Genomic DNA, 14,428 nt, shown 5'->3' with positions numbered 1-14,428 from the left:
ATAATGATTCGTCAAAGGCAGGAGCTCTGGTGGCTTGCACATTTCGCACCAGTGTGTCAAGCGTTTAGTGAAGCACCAGGACGCAAGCCTGCACCACGTGAGGACTGTACACAGGATAAAATTAATCACCGTGCTCCGTAACCACAGGGGCTACTCGTCTGACTGCCAGCACCATCCTATGAGCGTCTGTGTGTAGCTCCCTATATTTCCAAAGACTGTTCCTGCTTCCTAAGAATTCTCAGTGTAGAGTGAAGCAACTATTGGCTCAGCGATTCTGGGCAGTGAGAGGGGCTGCTAAGTGTATGCTAGGTAGGGGGGAAGAAGATGGGGTGCCAGGAGAGAGGGCCCCTGTCCCAGATGAGAACATGAGTCAGAATCCTGGTGGAGTAATAATATGACCCAGACAAATGAATGACTGTGTATCATGTTCCTTAAGGAACTTTGTAAGATAAGCTGGAGAACTATAAATAGTTGCCATGGCAAGAACCAAGGTTGTACTGCTGCCCACTCCAACCCACAAGGACAATTAGTCAGATCCCTGGGACTTCTCCTGCCATTACACATTTTTTAGAAAACTCTTTGAGGATGGGGCTACACGTGGGTCCGGAGGGAGGAGAGCCAGGACGCAGCTCATGGGGAGCTGAATCCCGCTTGCAGGTGCCAGGATCTTGGCCTCCCAGAACTGCAGGAAGCAAGTCTGATTCCCTCACCTGCCGACAGCCCTTTCTGCTCAGGGAGGGCACCGTGTTCCCAGGAGGAGAAGCTGCCCTGTGTCAGCCCCTGTTCTGAGCACCACAAGCTCTTACAACTTGCAGTTCTCAGATGGGGAAACCAAGGCCCAGAGCGATTAGAGCCCAAGGGCCCATGGCCAGGAAGTGGTGGAGAAGAAGTCCCACCCAAGACGGACTCCAGAGCTGGGGTCTGTTGTCCCGGGTGCCTGTAACTGTGTTTCTTCTGACCTGATTGCAGCTGTGGCCTTATCACATGGGCCTGTGTGTCTTTCTTAACGTGCTCACATCTGCAGGGGCCCGGGGTGGAGTCAGAGGGACTCCTTCCCACTGACTCATGCACTAAGCTCCAGCCTAGAATGACATGTCCACATTTAGACTCTGGTTTTGGTTCTGCTTGTGGAAATAGTTCTAGAAAAGGCAATCTGTTTTGTAGAGAATGCGAGCCCTGAGCGTGTTTGTGAGGTGCTGGGGCAGCTGGAAGACCCCCAGGCAGAGCCCCCAGCTCCCTCTCCTGGCCCCCGCTCCCCATGCTACCCGGTGAGAAGGGGCTTGCCCTAGATCAGGAGTTCCTAGCCTGGGAGTCTGCTAGGTCTTCTAAATTAAAGATGAAGTCCTGTATTTATGAGCGATGGACATTTCTCTTGGGGAGAGAGGCTCCATGGTTTTCATGACATTCTCTGAAAAGGATCCGGACTTTACAAAAGTGAACAAAAATCTGGACTCTGTAAACGCTAGGTCTTTTTTGTCTTGAGATGCGAAGTAAACACTAGGTCTTTTTTGTCTTGAGATGCGAAACTTTGTGTGAATGTGGTCAGAGGCAGTTTCAGGTTTGGGAGCCCCGCTGGATCGTGATGCTGAGTTTTTTTCTTGAGAGAACCCACCTGTTGATCGTATTTCTTCTCCCTTTAGGTGGTGAGTCCCCACTGTGCTCAAGCCCACCTGGAACAGGTAAGTCCTTAGCATTTCCTTGGGGCCCTTCCTGCTGTGCCCTCTTCGGGGAGTGTCCCGACCCCTCTAGGATCCTCTCCCTCTGTTTGAGCTGTAGCTTTTGTTCACAGAGCTCTGTAGGGACCCTGGACCACCTTGCAGTAGCTGTTTGCACGCTTTCCTTAAGATGAGTGAATCACGCGCTCCTTTGTAAGAACTACCTTTCCGATCAGTGATAATTACTTCAGGGATTCACTTCCCTGAGCCCGAGTTTCCCCTGCTGTAATGCAGAGATGCGCTTTGTCCATTTTCTTAGTGATAGAAATGTGGGCAAAGCACTTGGGTCCAGGGTGTCTGTGTGGAGGGCACAATGCCGTGGCTTTGGAGCAGGAGGCTCTGACCGATGCCAGCTTCCTATCAGATTGAAGGTAAACTCAGTGATAACGCTTTCACTCTGGCAGAGCTTTATGGTTGTCTGCTTTTTAAATGGATATGGTCTTTGGATGTCATTGTGCCTCTGGGTGTTTTCTTTGCCCCCCACCTCCTTACCCCCTTGGAGGGGGTTAAGCCTGGTGTGAATGACTTAGTAGCAGCTTGCGGGGCGCCTGGCTCAGCGCACTTTCCAGGACAACAGGATGCCGACAACCGTCTTATTGCAAATTGGAAGTGACTCACTGTGCGGGGAGCGTGTGCCTTTCCCAGCCTCACCTGTGAGGAGAGGAGACAGGTGTGCCCCGGCGCCTTCTCCAGGATATCTACTAGGTGCGTCCTCTGTGCTTCCCAGGCTGGACGCGGCACCGTGCCCTTGGCCCCGGTTTCGCCATATACAGAATCCAAAGTCCTGGTGGGGATTTCTCGCCCACCTTCCTGCTTCCTGTGCCTCTGATAGCACAGGTGCCCTGCACCTGATGAAGCTATGCTCTGTGAGAGTCTTTGCCGGACAAGGCACCTCTGTGACCACCTGGGGTGTTTGGGACACAGGAATCAAGGAATCTTCATGTGGTTGTCATGCTCTGAACCCTTGGCTGTTTGCCCTGATGCTCATTTTTCTAGGCCTTTTCTGGTAGCAGATCCTCTGTTTATTGCGATGGCTTAAAAAGTGGGTGTGAAGTTCGACTAAAAATGGCAGGCAGTGGGGCTGAGAAAAAGGTCTGGGAGGCAAACCTCCCTTTCTAAATGTTAACTGAGCTGATGAAACGTGCAAACAGGCTCCGAGTTTCCTGGAAGCCAGTGTAAAAAGGAAACCGCATTACTGGCATGTGCCTTATCAGCAAGGAGGGAAAAGGCAAATCAGTGGAGAAAGTGCCATGTGGGAAGTTATGCAGGGTGTTGACTGCGTCTGGGACAGGTGCTGAACCACAGCTGCACAGAAACGCTCCAGCCTGTGCCCAGATCGAGATGAATATTGTTTTAGAGGGACATCGGATACAAGCTTTGAAGGGCAGCTTATCAAACCCGTTGGCATTATGTGGCTGTACCCATTGGCATGGCATTTAGAAACAGACAAGGGTACCCAATACTTTATTGCCTGTTAGGGTCATACTTGTGGGACTTCCACGGAACGTGGTCTACTGGGCTGTACAGTGGACGCATCACTGTTTTTCTAGGTAACCATGATCATTAGTGGTGGGAGAGGTGGTCAGGCTCTTTAAGACTGAGTCATGTGTATGTTCTAGATGTTTCTATAGATCTACAGGCATGTTCACCTTCACGTATAGCACAGAATATAGCAGTGATTACTTGGGGCTAGAGTCAGGTCGGGGTCCCACGCAGGCTGTGACAACAGGAGAGCCGAGTGACCTTGAACAGAGCCCTCTTGCTTCTGGGCTCCACTTCCCTCTTCTGTACAGTGGGGATACTACCCCCTTCCTCGCAGCTCGCTGATAAGGATGGGATGAAATAACGTGCGAAGATTCTTAACTCCGGCTCTGGCACGAGGAAAGTACACAGTGAGTGGGGAAAAGCCTTATTTGTTGTTCAGTGAATTCAAGAGGGCGATAACAGGTCTCAGTTCCCGCAGCCTTTGCTGTTTGTGTTTTTTTTTTTTTTTTAATTTTATTTATTTATTTTTGGCTGCGTTGCGTCTTCGTTGCTGCGTGCTGGTATTCTCTAGTTGCTGCGAGCGGGGGCTACTCTTCCTTGCGGTGCGCGGGCTTCTCATTGCAGTGGCTTCTCTTGTTGCGGAGCACGGGCTCTAGGCACGTGGGCTTCAGTAGTTGTGGCACGTGGGCTCAGTAGTTGTGGCTCACAGGCTCTAGAGCTCAGGCTCAGTAGTTGTGGCGCACGGGCTTAGTTGCTCCGCGGCATGTGGGATCTTCCCGGACCAGGGCTCGAACCCGCGTCCCCTGCATTGGCAGGCGGATTCTTAACCACTGTGCCACCAGGGAATCCTGTGTGTTGTTTTTGATCGTTGTTCTCTTGCCATCTGCCGGGAGAGAACCAGTTTGATCGGTTCCAGAGCATGCCCTCTGCTGCGGGAGGGTGAAGGCAGCTTGACAGGCACTTCTAAGACCTTGATTCTTGTCATCCCTCATTTGGAGGCTTAGAGGAACTCAAGAAGCCCATGGAAAAGAGCCTGGGGTCAGGATGCAGGTGGCGTGAGAGCGTCTGGCTGGTGGTCGGTGGATTGATTGCAGGATCTTTCCACAGCACAGGCGTCATGGAGCTCTGAACTTGGCCTGACAGCTTTTTATTGACGTCGGGGCAGTGTTGTTTGTTTTTCCATCTTATCTTTGCCTTTCCAGTGCTACCCAAGGGAGTGGATTCATATCAGGGCACCAACGGAAACTCTTTCCCAGGTGCCAGTGTAGCTTTCGCTGGGACGCTGTGAGTCCACGTGTATGAGTCGCACCTATGGGCAGCACAAAGCCACCTCCCCAGAGCATCCAGCCGTACGGAAGCCCCGTGCTGCTTTGCGTCTGAGAGGTGCATTCTCTCCAGAGCAGCCGCCGTCCTTGAAAGAGGCCGTGTCTCTGCCTTTCGGGGCCACGTGCGGGAGGCGGTCAGGGCAGTGCCGGCCTCCGCTGAGGACGCAGGTGCAGGCCCTCACCTGGCGGCTGGCACGCCCACACCCATTGTTTTGCTGGGCCATTGTGGTCTCTCCCACTGGAGAAGAGGTTGTATAAGAATAGCTGCTGAAATTTGAGTCAGCTGTTTACTGAACTCAGATGGCTTTATTTCTCCTTGTTTAATTAAAGTGAAGGCCATGGGTGGTTTCTGTCAAAGGTGACCTTAGGAATCAGATTACACTGTCTGAGGCTGGAGTTTCCAAGCTGGGTTCTGACAGCTACACCTTTGTATTTGCGTGTACGTATGTGTGTGTGTGTGTGTGTGTGTTGGGACTTTGTTCAATATCGTTTGCTTAAACTCACAAAGTCAGAGGAAGTGGTGATGAGCCATGAGGTTAGCACGAGGGCAGCGTGACAGTTTAGGACACATGCCCACGAGCATGTGCTGTCAGTGTCACATTTCCCACCAGTGGCCGCGTGACAGCTTCTCTCAAAAGTATTGAATTATCTCAGAAAGAATGCCTACCAAATTGGATAATTGGAAGTTTTGAGATGGAGGGAAAGGAATCTACTCTGATGATATTCCCTTTATTTTATTGCAAAATTAGGTAACAACGACACATTTCAAGGTTTCTATCTGTCAGATATTGATTTGTAAAGATGTGTTACTGCAGCTCATGGAACCTTGGTCCCTCCTGCTGGCTCCTTTCCACAGCAGGCTCTCTGTACGAATTTCATGTCCTCGTCTATAAATGCGGGTATTTGATTGGATGCTGGTTATTCCTGCTTATAGGTTGTTTCCACCCGAATAGTAAACCTTCAGAAGCATAGACATGGATCTGCCTACCACAGCAGAGTCTTAGCTGAGTGATAGATAGATGCTGTTTTCTGAAAGTCACAAACACATGTACACGTGTGCACGCACACACATGTTGGGACCCACCGCTGCCCCTTCAGAGGCTGTATATCTCATAAGAACATATTTGACCAGAATCACAATGATATTAATTTGTTTCAGGCCAACAGAGACTTGCAAATGTCCTTGCTTTTTAATCTCTCTGATCTTTAGGAAGTAGAGAAAAGTCTCAAGAATCCTGTTGGATCAAAGTCCAAGTCTTCCCCTCGATCAAGAGAACCAAACTTAACATCTATGTGTTTGGTAAAAGCCGGGTGAGACCCAGAAATAAAAGTATAAACGATGCTGCACTCCCAGAGTTTAACCTTGAAGCTAAGTCATCTAATAGCTGTGCTCCAAGTAACCTGTCTACACAGGGATGGGTCGTCTGAGGAGCCCCATGGAGGACCACTGAAGGGGCATGTGGAGACTGAAAGGCTCAGTTAGGATGGGAGAAGCATGGCAAGCGCACCTGGCCTCGGGGGGCTGGGGCATGCCCAAGAACTAGAAATGGAGGGACAGCTGTGAGGCCAGAGCTTGTGGCACTATCTCCACCGGAGAGGCAGGGTGTTCTAGCCCTGCGGTGCTGCTGGAGGGTCTGCGCTTGCTCGCGGAGAGCCTCACGCCCTATTTCCCCAGCTGCTGCACCCGAGTGTGGGCACACGCTCCTGTGTGTTCTCAGCAAGTACGGATGGACAGGAGCGCCCGGGGATTTACAACTTGGGGGAAGAGTGCGGAGCGTTGAGGAAAAGCTGAACAACTGAGCTGAGAGGCGGCCCGGGGGCTCCCTGTTCCTGAGGTTCCCGGTGCACCGGTGATCCAGACGCCCACCAGCCCCTCCAGCGCATCTCAGAGCAGGCCAGGCCCCTGGGCTGGGTTGATGACTTCGTTACTTCATTTCTCAATTGCTCATTTGTTGTGCTTTTCTCAGTTCAGAGTCCTCTGTGAAGGTTGGGGAGCTGGCCTGGCATTGAGTCAGGGTGAGCCCACAGTGGGAATGGGAAGACCCCCTTCCCTTCCTTCCAGGAATCAGCAGGACCCAGGCCAGACTGGTCAGAGCCCAGCCAGTTCGCGTTCCGGGAAGGGGGCCCTGACCTTTGCCCGGCCTCTGGCGGCAGCACGTCTCCTAAACGCGGCCCTGGGCCATCCCCACACCTGGGTGTGGGTTCCCATAGATTTCCAGGAAGGAGGTACTTGCCTCCAGCCTTTCCTTACCCCAGGCCAAACTTGGGTCTACACTAGCTTTGATTTCACCGTTCCCTCCCTCACCTGAAATAACATCCAGGCCCCTGGCTTTTTTCACCTTTGGGGGTAGAATTGTCAGGATTTCTGGGAAGGTGGCCCTGTGAAGAGGCCCGGGCAGCGTTTGCAATTCCTTAGTGGGAACTCCAGGTCGGCCATCAGGAGCCTTTCCTTAAGTTTCAGTTCAGGGACCTTCTGAGAAAGAGGGACCACCCTCTGCAAATTAAGAAAAACCCCCACCATAAGCCCCCCCCCCCACTTTGTAGCTGGGGTGTGAAAGCTGTTGGCTACGTGCTGTTGCTGGCCGCCAGGCCCGCCTGCAGGTGTGAGGAGAAGGCTGTAGGGGACACGTGAACTCAGTTCAGGGTCAGCTTGCATCCAGGGCGGCACGGAGCCCGGCGAAAGATTAGAACCCACCCCAGCCGCAGGCGGTCACGCCAGCAATTGCTTCCCCGCGTCTGTTCCCGTCCTCGTGTCAGACGTCAGCATCCCCTGCGCGTGCACCGCCAGGTGTGGCGCACACGGCGTGGCGTCTCCACCACTCTGGCTCGGGCTGCTCCTCGTCCAAGTGCATCCTCGTCCTGGGCCCCCGCGCCCGGCGCTCTGGGGCGACCGCGGTCAGCTCTCCAGGGCCTGCAGCTTCCAGCGTGACAGCTCCCCTCCCAGGGCAGCACCATGGGAAATGTTTTCAAGGAATGACTAGGGTGTCCCCAGGTCCGAAGGCTGGAAGTCTGCAGCGGATAAGAAAACTCAGGTTGAGTGTTGTTTCTTTTCTTTTATGACACTGGTTCCGTAGCAGTCACAGGTTTTAAGTGTGGGAGGGAGGCTTGAAGACAGTGGTTCTGTGTGATCGGTGGTGGAAATAGCAGTAACTATTGAAGGGGAAAAACAACTGCTTATTTTTTTAATGCCCCGGATTGGGACGAAGGAGAAGCATCATATTGCCATAGCACTTGAATTACCTGAGTGTATTTTTACCTGCAAGAGGAGTATTCTTTAAAAAAAGCACACAGTGGCAAACTCCCCCAAGTTTAAATCTCTGCCTGGGAGCAATGGCCCGGGGGGTGGCGAGTGACCCTGGCTGTCATTTTGGGAGCCCAGGGTTGTGGAGTCAGATTCTTCTCCAAGTTCTGTATGCCCTAGGGCCCTCCACCCTGGCCCTCTCCTGGGACCCAAGGAACGTAGGGACACAGGGGCCTGTCTCCGGAACTGGGTCTGGAGAGCAGGTGTGGAGCTGAGGACTGGGGCCCCTGAGTGCAGACATTGCCCCGGATCGGGGTTGTAACAGCTGTTAGCTTTGTCACTTTGGGACATCATTTTCTGACCTATACAACAGACTTTAAAAAGCACTTACTTAAACAAGCAACAAAACTTTGTTAGTTACCCTTGATGGGATGTTAGGGAACCAACTTGTGAAATTTGATGAAGAGAAGCAATCAAGCATTTAATCTTCTTTTCTTGTAGGAACTGTACCTCAGAGTTAAAAATAGATGAAGGTAGGAAGTTTTATTTGGTGAGGAATTTCGGCTAAGAGCTGTTGAGAAAGTGATAGAGTTAGAATAGGCCATGTTTCAGACCACTAATAACTAAACAGCTGGCTCTAGGCTGTGACCTTCTGTAACCTCCTTGTTCACAAAAGGAAGCTGGTGGGGTCATGTGGGCCTCATGTGAAGGACAGGCTGCCTCTTGGCTGAGTCCCTACCAGAAATCCAACCGGAATCACACCAAGCCCAGACCCACCCACAGCTTACAGGAAATACAGGGCCAGAGCGATCTGAAAAATATTTCCAGAGGGGTCAGCAAAATCCAGAATGGGGAAATTCTACTGGGTAAAAAGAACCCCAGTTGTTTTCAAATACACTGCAAGAAGAGGAGGAGAAACCTGGGCTCCTCCAAGGAACTGAAGAGACAGATTAAATAAACATGTAAGACTTGATGTGGGTCCTGATTCAAACCATCAGACTGTGAAAAAACAAAACCAAAACAAAACTTGTGAGACAGGGACATTTGAACATTGATTCCATATTTGTGTACAAACATGATTTCATATTTGCTTTACATTAAGGAATATATTGCTAATGATACTGGTATTTTGTTGTATTTTTAAAAAAGTCTTTATTCTGGGCTTCCCTGGTGGTGCAGTGGTTGAGAATCTGCCTGCCAACGCAGGGGACATGGGTTCGAGCCCTGGTCCCGGAAGATCCCACACGCCACGGAGTAACTAAGTCCGTGCGCCACAACTACTGAGCCTGCGCTCTAGAGCCCGCGAGCCACAACTACTGAGCCCATGTGCCACAACTACTGAAGCCCACGCACCTAGAGCCCGTGCTCCGCAACAAGAGAAGCCACCGCAATGAGAAGCTTGCGCACCGCAACGAAGAGTAGCCCCCGCTCGCTGCAACTAGAGAAAAGCCCGCGCGCAGCAACAAAGATCCAACGCAGCCAAAAATAAAAATAAATAGATAAATTTATAAAAAAAATAAAAAGTCTTCATTCTAAAGATACTGAAATACTTATCAGATGAAGTGATGTGATGTCTGGGTTTGGCTTTACAGTGATTCAGTGATTGGAAGCTGGTGGTACCTGAAGCTTAGGACCCTGGTCTCCACCTCCCAGGGTTTTTGTGCAGGATGCAAGTAGTATAGGCACAGAGCTCAGGATGGGCTGGTGACTGAGGCCCAGTGGCCAGTAACTTTTTCATCATATGGATCGCCCACCATGTTTCGAGATCCGCTGCCAGCTCCCCATCCTGCCCAGTTATCTTGCAGTACCTGAGGGCTCAAGGCTTGCCCGCCAGCGGCCAGTGTGGCCTCCTGACTGGTTGACATCTGGAAGGACACTGTGTCTGCTTGATGAAATGCTTCGCTGAAAACCTGCTGAGTTCATCAGCACATGACACAGAGGTGATACATTGTTTTCTAAAATGGCAATGTTTGCTTCATAAAGCCTTTTTAAAACAATCATTCTACTGTGAAGTTAGTTTCAAACTAGCCAAGTGCATTCTTACTCTTCTCTTTGGAAAAATCATCCATCTTCCTCCCCAGAGGGATTGACTTCAATATGATTTGCTCATGGCCGAGGTACAGATGTTGAGTGAGCACAGATTTAGACTCAATGTGACAAAGGACTTTGGAAAATTAAGAGTTAAAAATGGACTTGGAGGTGTATGAGGCGGTGAGCTCCCTGTCCTTGGGGATATTCAAGTAGAGACTGACGACACTGCTGCAGTGGTCATTCCGAATGTGATTGGGAGATTGGGGGACTGAGTGAAGACGACAGCGAGGGATGCTTTAGCAAAGCCAGCAGAGTATGCGATAACAAGGTTTTAGTGCAAACCAAGCAATGCACAGATAGTTTATTTAGTCAGTGGTTCTCAAAGTGTGATCTCAGAACAACAGCAGCAGCATAAATCTGGGAACTTAGAAATGCAAATCCTCTGGTCCCACCCCTGACCCCAGACCTCTCTTTTCCTAAGCCTGCCGAGTGACTGCGCTGCCAGCTGAAGTTTGAGCACCTGCTCTACAAGGAGGTGTCTTCCAGGGGTGCGGCCACTCTGAGCGAGCCTGGCGGGCTCTGCGAGCTGGGCGTGGGGATGACTGAGGACGCTGCAGCCTAGGAGGACGGAGAGGGGGTGGGGCTGGGCTGCCTCACCGAGATCCCTTCCTCTTGGGAACAGCCTCTCACCTGCTGATGCCCTTCTCCTCTCCCTCCTGCATAGACGATGTTGTCCTTTTGTCCGTGTTCTAGAACACAGAGCTATCTTCTTCAGAGTCTCTGTCTAGAAAACGCTCCGAGCGGCTCAGTGCATGGCGTCGGAAGTCCTCAGGTGGAAACAGAGCTCTGGCAGAGACGGTGCGTGTCTTTAGAAGGAAGCGTGGCAGCGTCAACCTGTCAACCTCTACCTTCCAAAGAGGAAGGAGAACTCCAGGGCTTAGCTTCCCAAGGAGCATAAGGCACCCTTGGTATAAAAAAGTGATATCACATAAACTTACAACTATGACTGCATCAGACTGTGATTATGATTCTTTTCACAATGTTATCGTGACAAATGTGGGGACATTAGAATTGGGAAGTTTTCCAGATAGTTCTTAAGTGAATCAAAGATTGAATCATCTACAAATTTAAATAGACTAAATTACAGTCACACCACATTGTTTGTGGATTTTATGTTTGCACACTTGCCTATTTACTAAAATTTATTTGTAACCCACAAATCAACACTCCCTGTGATTCTGTGGTTGTCCAGGGATGTGCGCAGAAGGGCGAAAATTTTGAGCTGCCGTGGGCACGTCACCAGCTGAGGCTGTGCAAGGTGCCTTCTTGTTTCAGCCCTCAGACTAGTAGTATCGATAAACAGGTGTCCTTTTCAAGGTATATTTCTTTTAGTGCCACATTTTTTGCATTTTTTTTCTCTTTGTTAGTGATTTCTGTTTACAATGGCTGGTGCTCATAGGCACAAGAAGGCTGGCCAGTGTCGTGGTGACTTTTTAGAACATGACAACCTTGAATGAACTACAACTGATTAGTTTTTTTTTTTAAATGATAAATTTATGTATTTATTTTTGGCCGCGTTGGGTCTTCATTGCTATGTACGGGCTTTCTCTAGTTGCGGTGAGCAGGGGATACTCTTCGTCGCGGTGCGCAGGCTTCTCATTGTGGTGGCTTCTCTTGTGTGGAGCACGGGCTCTAGGCGCGTGGGCTTCAGTAGCTGTGGCTCGTGGACTCAGTAGTTGTGGCATGCGGGCTCAGTAGTTGTGGCTCGCGGGCTCTAGAGCACAGGCTCAGTAGTTGTGGCGCATGGACTTAGTTGCTCTGTGGCATGTGGGATCTTCCCAGACCAGGGCTCAAACCTGTGTCCCCTGCATTGGCAGGCAGATTCTTAACCACTGCGCCACGAGGGGGGTCCCCAATTGATTAGTTATTGATTAGGGGTCCTCAGACCTTTTCCCCTGACTTGCCCATCAGAAAGAAGAGACCCTAGCCCACTTCCCAGCTGCCTCCCCACGAACCTGCAGTGGGCAATTCTCGTACAAACCTGAGAGGCGGGCAGGAGGAGAGGCCAAGCTGGGAGGAATCTGCGGTGGAGGGCTGAGTGGTCTTGACTTTTGGGGTGCTAGGGTAGTCGGGAAGTTGGCGGCCCACCGTGGTGAGTAAGAGCTGGGAACCTCTTATGCATTTGGCATAAACAGGTTTGGGAGCAGACATGGTGGCCTCTGGGCTGAGTCCCAGCGCTGCATCTCACTGGCTGGGTGACCTTGGGCATGTGGTCCTCAGCTCCCTTTTGGCAAAGCGGGGATGGTAAGGGTTCCCGGCTCAGGGGGCCGCCATATGGGTCATGAGAGATAGTGCAAGGAAGACACTAGGATGGGTCTGGGCTCGAATAGGGTCTGGGATATGTGGCTTTAACCATTTTTCTTCTCCATATAATAACAGTAATGAGGAGGATTGTCACATGCCATCGATTTGCTTTCACATTCAGTCAAACCTGTCATTAAAAATGATTAGAACGTGTAGGTGGTTCTTGAATTGACCTGTCAGTTAACCCGCAGAATCCTGACCGTGACTCACTTTAGTATTTAACTGTGTCGACACAGACAACAGTCGTCGACACAGACAACAGTCGCCGTGTGTCTTTGGTGTATTGATAGCCCTTCTTTGAGTTCAGTCCAGTGGCTGAGGCGCCCCTGTCCTGTTTTTGCATAACGTACACCCACAATGAGTCCTCTGAACTTCCCTCCAAGTGTTATGAAAGCTTAAGGAGACTTAGGAGATGATCTGACCACATCAGTCCTCTGGATTTGCCCTGGGTCTTACACAACTTGGTTAGGTCGAGAGCTCTGATGACTGTGCCTTTCCAGAGACGTGAACACCCACCCGTGTTTGTAGCAACAACAGATCTCTTTCTTTTTAGGCTCACATTTCAGTGGTTTGCACAATGTTGCCTTAAACTCGGCAGGGACAGAAGCCAGCAGACATGGTGGTCTCTGGGCTGGTTGATGGATGAGGCAGTACAGGATTGTGGAGGCTGGCTCTGAGCATTCAGTGGGCAGCCCTGGGTAGCAGGCATTTGTCTTCCAGAGTGAATGGAGTGACCATACAGTTATTGATTGGTGGGGGGGGCCAGTCAGTTGTGGTGTGACCTCATTTATTTGGTTCTTGGAGGGCAAGACAGAGTTTAATTCCAATCAGTGAGAAGTAGGACCCAAACTTTGACTTTGCTTCCCAGCTGCTCCAGCCAAGACTCATCTTCCATTTTAATTCAACATGTGTTTGTCTTTTCTTTCTTCATTTAAAAAAAAATTTTTTTTTTTGGCTGCGTCGGGTCTTCGTTGCTGCACGCGGGCTTTCTCTAGTTGTGGCGAGCGGGGACTACTCTTTGTTGGCGGTGTGCGGGCTTCTCATTGCGGTGGCTTCTCTTGTTGCAGAGCACAGGCTCTAGGTGCGTGGGCTTCAGTAGTTGCAGCACGCAAGCTCAGGAGTTGTGGCTTGCGGACTCTAGAGCGCAGGGTCAGTAGTTGTGGCTTGTGGGTTCTAGAGTGCAGGCTCAGTAGTTGTGGCTCACGGGCTCTAGAGTACAGGCTCAGTAGTTGTGGCGCACGGGCTTAGTTGCTCTGCGGCATGTGGGAATCTTCCTGGACCAGGCATCGAACCCGTGTCCCCTGCATTGGCAGGCGGATTCTTAACCACTGCGCCACCAGGGAAGTCCCTGTCTTTTCTTGAATGTGATCCATTGTCATCCGGCATTTAATTCCACATTCACAGTCTTATATTTACCTCTCTGTTTCATTTTAAGCAACTTAAATGTGGGAAATATCCTCACCTATAAATAGGGAACACCATTTCAGAGATGTTCCCAGAAAGGGGGCCTGCCTTTTCCTCTGGACCCCTGGATTTCAGTGGGGCCATCCTTGGTGGGAAGCTTGGGCACTGGGGCAGGATGGGGCTGCAGGACAGGACACTGCCCCACTGGGCACCACCCGGAGTGGCCTCACATCACTGCTGCTGAAGCCCTCTCTCTGCAGAGAGCTCTCGCCCTCCCAGGATGAGTGACACTACCCCAGGGATAATCACACAGGCCCTTACTTTCTGGAGAGTGTGTCTGGTCTCTCCTGGGGCTGCAGGTCGCTCCTGGGCTGCTCCTTCCTGCACTGTTCATGCCCTGGCTGGCCCCGAGAACGCTCCTGTTGGGAATTTGATGGTGTCTTTGAGAGCCGGATCCCCAGGCTTGGCGTGTTCTCCGTCACCACGGAGTAAGGAATGAACGGCCTGTCCTTGGGGTGCCACACCTGGCCCCGTCTGCTCCCCCGCCAGAGTGCGCTTCCCCTCCCCGTCACGGCTCTCACTTGTGAAATGCGGGAGTTGGGCTAGGACCGGCTCTCCCTCTGGGGCCCCTGATGGTGAAGAGTCTGGCTTTGAGCCGATAGCGCCATGAGACACGGGGCTGGGCGCCTCTGGACTTCTCCGGTCCTCTCGTGGAGCCAGGAGGCTGCCGTCGTTGACCCATTTCACAGAGGTGAGAACCGATGCTCAGAAGAGTTAAAATCCTGCTGACGTGACAGGTAAAGGGACAGGTGGCCCGAGTACCCTTCACCCCCGCGGCCCGTCTCAGGAAGCCCCTGCCGTCC

The 14,428-nt window shown here is 51.3% G+C and overlaps 1 protein-coding gene across 5 annotated transcripts in view; it reads left to right on the top strand.

Moving 5' to 3' along the window:
* Positions 1-14,428, top strand: part of TNS3 (tensin 3) — a 238,611-nt gene that overhangs the window by 78,577 nt on the left and 145,606 nt on the right. For all 5 annotated transcript variants that reach the window (XM_057549822.1, XM_057549823.1, XM_057549821.1 and 2 more), the window contains one exon: positions 1,641-1,679. Coding sequence is in view for 2 of the 5 variants with exons in the window: in XM_057549821.1 (XP_057405804.1) it covers positions 1,641-1,679 (39 nt within the window). In the remaining 3 variants the exon portion in view is untranslated. The remainder of the gene's footprint in view (positions 1-1,640; positions 1,680-14,428) is intronic.

This window comes from Balaenoptera acutorostrata, chromosome 7 (genome assembly GCF_949987535.1).
Source record: "Balaenoptera acutorostrata chromosome 7, mBalAcu1.1, whole genome shotgun sequence".
Lineage (NCBI taxonomy): Eukaryota > Metazoa > Chordata > Mammalia > Artiodactyla > Balaenopteridae > Balaenoptera > Balaenoptera acutorostrata.
The sequence above is the reverse complement of the archived record's forward strand: the minus strand, read 5'-3'. Positions and strand labels throughout refer to the sequence as shown.